Below are 12,007 nucleotides of genomic sequence, written 5' to 3'. Positions count from 1 at the left end.
AGTCTGTCTCCTTTCCCTGGTAAAAGATACTGGAACAAAAGATTCACAATCTCTCAGTCAGAGCCATTTCAAATTGTCTGATAACAGAGGTGTCCACAACAAGGGAATGAAAATTTTAAAGTCTGAGGTTTTAAAAATGAAGGTTTTGACACAGATCAATGGCATCCTTCCGATGTCCAGAAAAGATAATAGGAGAATTGCAACAGGGAAGATACTGCAAATATGAAATAGAAAGCATGGAAACTGAAGCAAACAACCCAAGTTCATCTTTAATAGTTCAGTGTGATGCTTTTATTTGCTTTTGGAGTAGCGATGAAGATGCTTCTATTTGCAAGGTGTGATACTGTTTATTCAAAATGCAGTTCTCAAAGATGTAGGAGATACACTTCAGACACTTACTCTTTCAGCCATTCAATGATGTCCTTTGCTGTAGCACCATAGTTCTCAAAGTTGAACAGGAATTTTCCTTTTCTATAAATGCAACAAAACAAAGTTTGAAATACAGGAAAACCAACAAAATACATGATTGGTGTTGCCATTATCTACATGCAGAATAAGCAGAGACTTACTCAAAGTAGCAAATGGTTGGGTATCCCCTGACATTGTATTCTTCTTTTATTTTTTCAAATTCAGCTGAGTAGACATTCATCCCTGCAAGTACCTGTAACGACAGAACCAGAAGTCTTACACCAGAAGCAGAAGCGTCTTTCGAAGCTGTATTTTATTGCAGTACCGATTATATTGTATAGGAATCTCTGCTTGCTAATAAAGCCACAGAAAAGTTTAACACATAAAAGCCAATAAAACCACGGTGGCGGTTCTCACCACCATGGGCTCATCAGGGCAAGAATTGATAGGTCTTTTTTTTAAAAAAAAACCAAAATGCTCTGCCATGTGTGATGGGGCTTACCATTCTCCGTTACAGTAGAGAATGAATTGTGTGCTCATATAGGATTTGAAGGCAGGAAAAGTTGGGGATTCTTTTTGATTCAAGCCATAAATCATTTACATAGATTATACAGTACGGATGGAGAACCTGCAGCCCTCTAGATATTGCTGGACTACAACTCCCATCACTCAACTATTGGTCATGCTGTATGGGGCTGGTAGGAGTTGGACTCCTACAATGTCAGGAGGATCACAGATTTTTTTATTCCTGCTATGGTAGGAGGAGCTTCCTCCTCATGCAGAAGCTTGGGAATAGAGAAGGGGGAAACAGTTTGCAGTGGGGCGTGGGGTGGGGAAGCATAGACATACATGGCTCATTGATGCCTAGAATCAGAGGCCCAGGGATCATTTTTAAGTGGTCTGAAATGCACTGGCTACTTCGAGAGCCCTTGTCTTTCAGCTGCTCACCTCTCTTCCACGTGTACTGTAAGTGTCCATTAACAAAGATGCTCTCTTTTTCTCTCATAAGAGACAGTGCGAACATCTCACAGATGACCTCAAGAGAAAATACTTATTTCAAAAGCCTATTATATATTAGCCTGTTAATGGATTCCTTTTTATTATTAATCAGGAACACCAAAGGAAACCCCATGTGAAGTTCACTGTGCCATTAACATGGAAAAATAGAAGGGGAAATGGGCCCTGCTTAGGATACACTGATGGTCTTTTCACATATTATGCAGGGGGGTGGGGGAAACTTTTTTGTTACTTGAATGTCCAGTTCCAGCTCTTTTATTTGTACCTGTATGATGCATGTATTTGCAATTACGAATTTGTAATGTTCAGACCACATTTTTCTTGATGTACACAAAAAAAGGTAACGCTTGTAAAGATCCTCAGAATCGGAGTGGTTTAGTGGGCAGAGTATTGGGCTTGGACCGAGGAAGTCAGGAGTCAAACCTCTGTTCAGCTATGAAGCAATCTGGGTGGCAATAAATTGCTACCTCTCAGCCTAAGATACCCCAGGGGACGGCTGCAAAGAGTCAGTGTGGTGTAGCAGGTCAAGTATCGACCTAAGACTGAGGAAACCAAGATTCAACAAAAACTCCACGCAGTCATGAAACTTACTGGGTGATCTTGGGCCAGCTACTATCGCTCATCCTAACCTACCTCCATGCATATAAAATTTGATCACCCGAGTGGAAGTTCACCATTACAAACACTCCAGCCAGGGGAATGAGCAGACCTTCTTGAGCTTGCTCATTTTTCATACCTGCTTGGAAACACTACTGCTAGAATATACTTTGGAGCCTTGCCTACAGCCACAGCTCTTTAATTTATCTTCACAGCTGCAGGCCTGGTGCCAGGCTCATCTTTTACTGAAAAGGGAGCAGACTTTTGCCCTGAAGGATGAGGAATACTAGAAAAAGGCATTTGGATACAGAGCTTGTGACTTGCCATCCTCTGCTCAGAACTGCTCCTCCAAAGCCCCAAGCACTTTTAAAATGAAACTACTCAGAGGATTGGACTGCCTCTCTCTGGGTCTAAGATTTAGACGCAAGTCATCTTGTAGCTATATTCCTCAATGGCCAGTTGCTGAAGATACAACTGGAAGATTAACTCTTGATTAATAACACTGAAGGCTTAAATCCCTTTAGCAGCACAGTGCTAATCTAACTGCACCCACTTCACCCTCCCCATCCAAAAGCAGGATTTTTCTTTCACATAAAATGCTGCTCAGACCAAATGTGCTTGGAGGTAGTGTGAAATAAATCTTAAAGCAGACCGTTCCCTTCAGAAGGTCAGCTGTTGCTCAGAAAGCATTAGGGCTTTTTATATATATACATAAATAACAAAAACAAACCTACACACAGAGTCTTGGTCTTTCCCCAACCCTTATCCACCATTCTGAGACATCAACACCTACTTTGAAGAACATCAAACGGATTAACGGGGAAACCCTTACATCAGCAACCTCTGCATTACAGATTCATGAGGTTGCTTTTACCAACTAAGCAATTCCCTGCTTCTACTCAAGAGCTTTCAGTCTTGTGTTGTGTATATAATTCCTATCTGGAGAAGAGTGCTAAGAAAGAGGGGGCAGCCCCTCTCCGCTCCCCCTCTCCACCCCAGTTTTATGCCTCATGCAAAAAGGGGCAAGACTGCAGGGCAACTTCTTGAAAATTTGTTCATTTTACAACATAGAGCTGGCAAGGCATCAACTTGCCTAGGTGGGGGTGGGGAGGGAGGATAACCTTTCCCCCATGAAATCTACAGTAAACACAGTCCTAAAAGCCTCACAGCTTGTATTCACCCCACAGTCTCCTATCATTATGTGGGGCAAATGGAGCTCTCCCCAGCCTCCATCAAGAAAATGGGCTATAGATATGACGATGCAGCTAGAGTGCATATGGGCACTACATCTCTCCCAATGGGTAAAAGTAAAGGTACCCCTGACTGTTAGGTCCAGTTGCGGAAGACTCTGGGGTTGTGTGCTCATCTCACTTTACTGGCTGAGGGAGCCGGCATTTGTCCGCAGACAGCTTCCGGGTCATGTGGCCAGCATGACTAAGCCGCTTCTGGTGAACCAGAGCAGCGCATGGAAACGCTGTTTACCTTCCAGCCAGAGCGGTAACTATTTATCTACTTGCACTTTGACGTGCTTTCAAACTGCTAGGTGGGCAGGAGCTGGGACTGAACAACGGGAGCTCATCCCGTCGCGGAGATTTGAACCACTGACCTTCCGATCGGCAAGCCCTAGGCTCAGTGGTTTATACCACAGCACCACCCGCGTCCCCATCTCTCCTAATATTTAGCTACAATTAACTGTCAGTGGCAAGCACCATGTGGACAGAGGGCATGAAAACAATATTAGGTACTGATCAATATTTATTACCCAACAGTACAACTACCAAAGTGAATACTGTCTCTTGGATTATGATTCTTTGAAGGTTTTTCATGACTATGTTTTGTATTGTCAGTTTCTTTGACTTCTTTGAAGGAAAAAATGGGTTGCTATTTATAAACTAAATATGGTAAGATCTGTCTGCATGTTGCAATAGTTGTACAGAAAGGACAGAAAACACCCACACACATGAAGCTGCACAGAAACAAAAACAAAACACCAGAACATTCATTAGTCTTGCAGCTCCTCTCACTTACATACATGCCTTTAACTTCTGTGGATGCTTGCTGGAAAGATGGCATCATTCTTTTGCAAACACCACACCCTAATATATGAGAGAGAGAGAGAGAGAGAGAGAGAGAGAGAGAGAGAGAGAGAGAATTAATGAGACCATTAAATGCATCTGCATGGACATCAAATGAAAAACACCCCTACATTTCCTGTCATTTCCACTGAGTTAGAGCTAGGGAACTTACAACTTAAAACACACTGAATTATTCTTGACTTGCCAAGGTCCAAATTTTAGGCATCTCCCATTGGCCCTATATTCTAAAGCCTTGTACACCTGAGGCGGACCCCAAAATGGTGGCCCTCTCCTCTCCAGGGAAGAAGGGGAAAAGTGGGGGGAGGCAGATTGACATTGGGATTTGCTGCCCCAGTGGATCCTGCCACCCGAGGCAGTAGCTTCACCTTGTCTTGTGGGTGGGCTGGCTCCACGTATGTCTCTTTGATGGCTTGTTTTAACTGCAATTGCTTTTTGTTTTTATAAATGCCATACAGCCGTGCCGCATCATTTAAACCACAGCATTCTGATTGGTATCTCAAATGCTGTATCTTATTCCCCACTTCACAATACTCTCCACATCATGTTGGAAGTGGTATATGCAAATCTCTTATATCAGCTCCAATTTCCTTCCAGTGAGAAAGCAAAAACTAGCCTTTGTAACTGAAATGTCTAGTGTTGCAATGATGATATTGGGGAAGATAAAAACTGGACAAGTACGAATCTCTCCCCTACCCAATATAAAAAAGAGTTAAGTTTTGAAACTTGCAAGAATCCAGCTATATCAATTTTGTACACTGAAGAAGTCGTCTTTGGATCTTGCCAAGCAACAACAAAACCAGGCCAGAGTCTCTATTAACCAAATATGTCCTAATTCTACCTAAGACCCATTGTGACAAGAAGAATATAGGACTTAAGGGGGCCTATGCTGGAATGATATAGTTAGCTGAGCCTACACATGTCTAGTGATAGGTACAGAATCCATAAAACTAGACTTACTGGAATCAAAGTAGAACTCAGAAATCTTCAAAAAGGACTCTGTAACCTAAGTTCAGTTAGGTGCTTAGAGTTAGAGATATATAAACCCTTATTTTCATAGCCATTATTTTGTATCAGCCTTCTTTTATCTTGTTTTTAATTCACTATTGATCTGTTTGCAGTGGTTTAGTCATCTTGTTAAATCCATTTTGCTTTATTTGGCTGAGTAACTGCTTTGCTTATTGTGCACGGGTTCAATTCCGAGCTCAAGGCCTCCAAAGCAACCCAGGGTACGCTAATAGGCTCTACAGGCTTAATTTAGACGAGACAAGCCATAGGAATTTAACTGAAGCACCTTTCATCAAATTAAGCACACAGAGATCAAAAAACAAGCAATGGCAATGTTGGCATGATTACTAAGAATAGTGGTAATTCAAAGAGCCACCTTCATTAGGACCCAGAAGCTTATGATGCCAGACTTTGAAGACTTGTCAGTAAAAGAGAGAATGCAGCCAAGTCATCATCTGGCTGTGGAATGCTAGAAACTACATGCATACAATGTTGAACAAATCAAAATCACCTTGCAAACTGGCACTTTCTTCTAATACTAAACAGAACACTGTGGGAGTAGGAAGCAGAAGTTCTTACACAAAGGATGGATACTGACTAAACTGAGTGACTTCTTGGACCATATAGCCTAGCAGCCTGCATCTGCTGCTCAGTATAGAAGGCAAGCCAGAAAATCCGCCTTTGCAGTCTGAATAGCCTAAAATAGATCAATCCCACGCAATAAGTTTTTGTTAACATTATTGGCTTATTCTAGCACAGGTAAAGGAAGGTCCTCAGCCTTGACATGTCCCAACTGTTGTCTGTAGGACATTCAAATCTTCCTGATCTTTTCACCACTGTCTTGTGACCTCTCCTTTCTATAAATCTTAAAACAAAACAAGGTTACTGGATACTGCTTGAATCTTAAGCAGTCCACTTCTCCCTCCCGGTACACTTTTATACACATACACACACTTAAAAGACATGCAACAAAAAACCAAAACATTACAAAAAAAAACCCCAAATAACCCTATACCTTTGTCATTGCTAGCAGTCAACATTTACATTCTCATAAGTTTGCACAGCATTTCCTAATTGGCATGTTTTGTTGGCACACATCTTTCCAAAGGCCTTTGTGTTTGAGGTGCTCATCTCTGATTAACCTGATTGTTTATGTGCCTACTAAAACTATCCCATACCACATTAAAAAGTGTCATGATTTGTGTTACCTCATAAAGCCACACTGAAACATGCTATTTTTCCTGCTAATACTATACCCCACATGATTTAATACCATAACTCGTAGTAACACACCTGCATTTTTCGCCATTCCAAGTCTAGATGTTACTAATGGTATAATGATTAGACCCTTGGTCATTAGATTTTTATTTGGCCTGACAAACAAATGACATAGAGCTACTTATGAGTCTAGGTGGACACCACTTGCTTCATGATGACAGTTCTTCATGGATGTGATGTCAGAAAAGCTGCACTACTGGACACAGCCACCATATGTGTAAATAAGTCCAAAAACTCTTACACTCCCTTAATCACTCTGCAGAACTGGCTCCTGTGATTTTAGATTCTCACTTCTTTTCTGGATGAGTCACCTATAGATCTTAGTACTAACTGTTTCTTTATGTATTAGATCTAATCTCATGATTACAGTAGTCAGCATCTCACTCTCTACATTTCTAACCTTTAAATACACTATGTTTCTCTTGTAACCATTTTCACTGAATTGCAGACCATTGTACAGGAAAGCCCTGAGAACAATTCTTTCTCAAAGAATTTCCTCACTTAATTTGTTCACACACCTCTCCTGTTGCAACAGTGTGATATTTAGAATCCACACTGGATTTTTGTGTGGCTTATCTTCAGCAATTCTCATTATTATGTTGCACTTTTCATCTGAAAGGAGAGGAGGCCCTTCCTGAAAGAAGTCATCTTGGCTGGAAGCAGCTCAGCCCCACCTTCCACCCACACTTTCAAGTACTTCTCCACAAACAAGATCAGGCAAATCAGAACCCAACAATATATAAATATATTTGTAAGAGGAGACCTTTGTAAGCATCTTTAGTTTACTAGACTTCAATTAGTGGTTTAATTTTTGTCTTGGGTATATCCAGAACACCAGCAGATCAAACTGTCTATGCTAAAAGTTATAAAATTGAATGAAAACTGGGGAGGGAGAGAAAAATTTTAAAAGCTGCTAAAATAGTAATTCGGCTCCTCCACAGCCATTTAGAAACAAGGAAAATATTGCTGCCTCAAATGTTTTCCTGCTTCAAAGGAAAGAAAACTGGAAGGAGGCAGAACAGCAGTGTGTCTAGGGGGGGATAGTTCAAACCGACTGAAGGGTCAGATGATGTACGTTGAAGAAAAATACTTTGTTGTTAAAAACAAAAAAGTTACTTGCTAGAGAGTAATAGTATGAAAGTGTTCTGGTGCTATGGACTCTCCCTGAATGAATGATTTACAGGCCTAAAGCAGGCTTGAGAGCTTCAAACCGATATAAAACAGCAGGCGGTTGCATTACATCCTGCGAGCCAGAAAACAGCGGCCATTCAGAGATAACCCAAAAACTCTGCTGTGTTTGCAGAAGTTTAAAAGTAGGCTTGTTAAGAGTAAATCTGCATGGTTGAAAAACATGCCATCACATATAATTGTCTGGGAGCCATAGGCAACAGCGGCCTTAACAATAAAGGGAGCCAGCATTCTAGAGAACACTCACTCAAGGAACAAACTGGAGATTGTGAAACGTGAGTCTGAGCAAAAGCCACTGCACTGGAAGTGGTGAGCCATGTACTGCAACACCAATTCCATATGCAACAAGCATAGGATGGTTTCCTTTCTACAACTAATCTACTCTACTCTCTTTGGTGATCAGTGGCTAAAATGCAATAGTATTCAGCCTTGAAAAGGTGAAAACAATACTAGCAGCTATTCTACATGTCATCTGAAAGAGCCATAAAACAGCAATAGACATAGGGAGGATACATACATATCCTCATGAGGATGAGTAGTAGTAGTAGTAATCCCTGGCCCATTTGATTGAGTTGCCCCAGCCTCTCTGTGCGGCTTCTAAAAGAATCAGCAGCCCCACCCCACCTCGCTCCAACTGCCTGCGGAGATCATATGTTAGGGTGTCCAGAGCCGTCTCGGTCCCATGACCAGAGCAGAAGCCGGACTTGAATGGATCCAGAGCCTATATTTCATCCAGAAATCCACCAGATATACTCTTATTTAGCCATATTTACCGTATCCTATACTTAATTGTTCCAACTTGCCCTTTTTAACAAAAAGTAATAGGCATGCACTGGTATAAGTAGGAAAAGCCTTTGAATATGGAATGATACAAATATTACTAGGAGCCACTTTACACATCAGCTGTGTTTGCCAAGGAAACACCAGTGCTTCTCACAATCCATGTATAATGGATGAATTGAGATGGTTTTAGGTCTATACCAGTGGCTCTCAAACTTTTTTATCTGGGCCACTTTCAGAATGAAAATTTGCTCACACCACACCAATTTTTTTTTCCTGATAATAAATTGTAAAACAAAAACAAAACAACTCCTAGCAGTGCTTGATTTGTAACATAGAACTAGAGTTGCCATACGTCTGGATTCCCTAGATATTGCCGGGATTTCAAAGGCGGAAGTGGCATCCGGGGGGAATTTCCGGAAGGTGGCGGTTTGTCCTGGAATTTAGGCAAGCAAACCGAAAAATCGCTTTTTGTGTGTGTTGCAACAATTTTGGGGTCCTCCTAAGAAAAGCTCCTGGTTTTTACTTTTTGAAATATGGCAACCCTAATAGAACACAACTACTTTATAACATGATAATGGGACAGCCATAAAGTATTAAACAATGCAGCTACATAAGAACATGAATCACTCTCAAAATGAAATTGTATACAAGTTTCTTTGATTGTTGTTGAATCTTCCCACCACACTAGATATCCTCTCCCGTCACACCAGTGTGGTGCACCACACCCTTTGAGGACCACTGGTCTATTGCATTCAATATAATGAAAAGATTCTATTTCTCATGTTCAATACAGTCTCTATTTCATTTAACAAGGTTTCAAATGACAAAAGCAATTATGTTCATATCTACCCACCCCACGACAATAGCCAGTAGTGGGAGAGAAATGTGGGTGCAAACTGAATAGCAATAGGCAAAACAACAAGCCACTAACATTCTGCCAGATGATAGATGGAAGTAAATCTTGCAGTAGATGAATAATGAACAAGTTCAAGATTGTACCTCAAAGGCATGTCTTTTTAGATGGGCAGTTTGGACATATTCACAGCTAATAAATTAAACCTCTAGATTCCAGTTCAGACCCTTAGGTTCTGAGTAGTAGATGGGAAGAGAAAAGTACTTGTGACATGCACGTCTTTCTTAATAAAGATAATGAGTCCAGTTATCTGTGAGCCTGCAATGGCATGTGTTCATATCTAAAGCGATGGGTTGCATCTGACCTGCACATGAACTTCCTGTTGGGATCCAGGCCCTCAATGATTCTAATGGTGATCCATCTGATATTGACCTTAAGCTTCCCCTACATCCTCCTTTATTGGTTGATTACTTTGAGCCAGCAACATTTGCCCAGGAATATTTAAACCCACCAGAAAAGGGAAACTGGAGAGGCAGAAGGGAAACTCCCTATTAATCTCTCTGAGGAAGGTGAATAACTAGACTGTAGATCTTGGACTGGCAGCTCAGATATCTCTGTTAAGAATCTGTATCAACCCAACCACCACCCAAAGCTGTCCATTCCCTTAGAGGGTTCAGTGCAAGGTCATTCACAGTGCACAACTGAAATCAGAGCATTGTCTCTATATTGATTGCAGCTTCACTGGCAGGATTCTTGTAGACATCAGTCTCTAATAAAGTTTGAAAGCTAAGGAACCAACAGCTGCTGTCACTGGGAGCTATCCAAGGTCCTGTGCCACTTAATTCTTGCGAGCTCCCTGCTAATCAAGATCAGCTTCTTCTGACTTCGTCCAGCAACTTGCAAACTCAGCCAGGCCGGAACAGTACAGCTCCCTTTGTGTGGTCAGTCTATTTGTTATAATGGTGGGTCGATATGAATTCACATCCATTCATTTTTCAGATGGATTAAGGCTGGAGCAAAGAATGTTTTGGATCAGGTACCTCAGGCTTTCTAAACTCAGTTTTTAGAACTGAGAGTACATATATGCACTATAACGGCAAGTCCAGCCAAGTGTTTTTCCTCTCTCAATAATTTAAGGAGAGTGCTCCTAGAGAAAGCAAATATCTGAAATATTCTTGTGCTATACTGTCAGCATTTACACTGAAATTTGGAGAACTGAGCTAGGAAGAATATGAAGTGGAAAAAATCATCTGCTAATTGATAACCATATGGCAATCACATACACATGATGCAAACGGCAAGTCCAGCCAAGTGTTTTTCCTCTCTCAATAATTTAAGGAGAGTGCTCCTAGAGAAAGCAAATATCTGAAATATTCTTGTGCTATACTGTCAGCATTTACACTGAAATTTGGAGAACTGAGCTAGGAAGAATATGAAGTGGAAAAAATCATCTGCTAATTGATAACCATATGGCAATCACATACACATGAAATTGAATTTAACAGACAGTCCAGATTTTACTGGACCATATGATGAAAAAAGGGGGGGGGGGAAGGATTTGAGATCTTGCATATTAGATTACTTCCAGGGGGCACAGAACATCAGCATATTAATTACTTACAGGGGGCATAGAACATCAGCAGCAGAGGCCTATCTTCCTTCTTCAAAAGTCTTTTCAGTTCCTTAAAACCCAAAGAGATAAACATGCTATAATTAGAACCCTGAATTTAAGAACAATATATCCCCACAGATTTCAGGTAAAATTTCCAAGTACATATAGTCTGGATTACATGTGTCAATATATGGAGTAAGGATTGGTCTGTGTTAGGGGCTTGAATAACAGAATTTACTGTGCCAAATTTAAGGCCAACAGGTTGATGAATTGGAGGAATTGGCTGCATTTAGATGATAATCCAAGTAGGGGTATTGATAAGGCCCTGGGTCTTTTACACCAGGTCCCTTCTCTCTCTCTCTTTTTTTTTAAAAATGCAAAACTTTTAAAAACTTGCTTACAGGACGTGTAATGGGTTTATGCCTTTTCAGAACATAGTGATACCTCCATATCCAAGGTTTCAAACCCATGTTTTATGAGCAATCGAACATGGCCACTATTCACTATTCACCCACATTAATGAGGCCAGATTTACAAATGAAGCAAACACATTGTTTTCCTGCTGATATGTTTTCATAAATGCATATAATCCAAAATAAATTAATGGGACAAGCTTCCAGTGGGATTTACTCAAAAGGGGTTTATTCAGAACATTTAAGATATAGCTCATCTGTGCTGATGGATTTATGAGTAACTTTACACCCGCATTGGATTTTTGTTCTTTGTGTGTTCTCATCACTGTATTTTACCCTATTTAAAGTGTTACATTGTGACTTTTTTGTTGCTGTAGTTATAAGCTTCCTAGAATATTCTTTAGGGAACCCATCAAATTTGGTTGTTTTCTTCACCCCTTTCTCAGCTTTATAGCCAAGAGAATATGGAGCTGAAGGGTATTTAAAAGTAGATACAAACATAATCTTCTCTTCCAACTTTCTAGTTCAGCTAACTCACAAAAAAGCTAACCAAGGCCTACTTCAGATGTAATAGGAAACCATGATTTCCTGCTAAGTGGATGAACTGCAGCTAGCCTCTCACTCCTGCAAACCCCTTTTCTCCTTTGTGTCCAAAATGGAGAAGAATGGAAAGCAACTGCTTCTAGGTTCAAATTAATCACAATTCCCTGTGACATCAGGATTCAGGGAGCTACAATTTGTTTGAACTGTGTCTGTG

At 40.7% G+C, this 12,007-nt stretch overlaps 1 protein-coding gene across 3 annotated transcripts in view; it reads right to left on the bottom strand.

Moving 5' to 3' along the window:
* Positions 1–12,007, bottom strand: part of PDIA5 (protein disulfide isomerase family A member 5) — a 155,643-nt gene that overhangs the window by 71,906 nt on the left and 71,730 nt on the right. For all 3 annotated transcript variants that reach the window (XM_077934924.1, XM_077934929.1, XM_077934927.1), the window contains exons 7-10: positions 10,847–10,907; positions 4,051–4,118; positions 570–661; positions 400–471 (exon numbers count right to left, since the gene is read on the bottom strand). In XM_077934924.1, coding sequence (XP_077791050.1) covers positions 400–471; positions 570–661; positions 4,051–4,118; positions 10,847–10,907 — 293 coding nt within the window. The remainder of the gene's footprint in view (positions 1–399; positions 472–569; positions 662–4,050; positions 4,119–10,846; positions 10,908–12,007) is intronic.

This window comes from Podarcis muralis, chromosome 1, assembly GCF_964188315.1.
Source record: "Podarcis muralis chromosome 1, rPodMur119.hap1.1, whole genome shotgun sequence".
In the NCBI taxonomy this organism is placed as follows: Eukaryota; Metazoa; Chordata; class Lepidosauria; order Squamata; family Lacertidae; genus Podarcis; species Podarcis muralis.
Note: the sequence above shows the minus strand (reverse complement) of the source record. Positions and strands in the feature narration are given on the sequence as shown.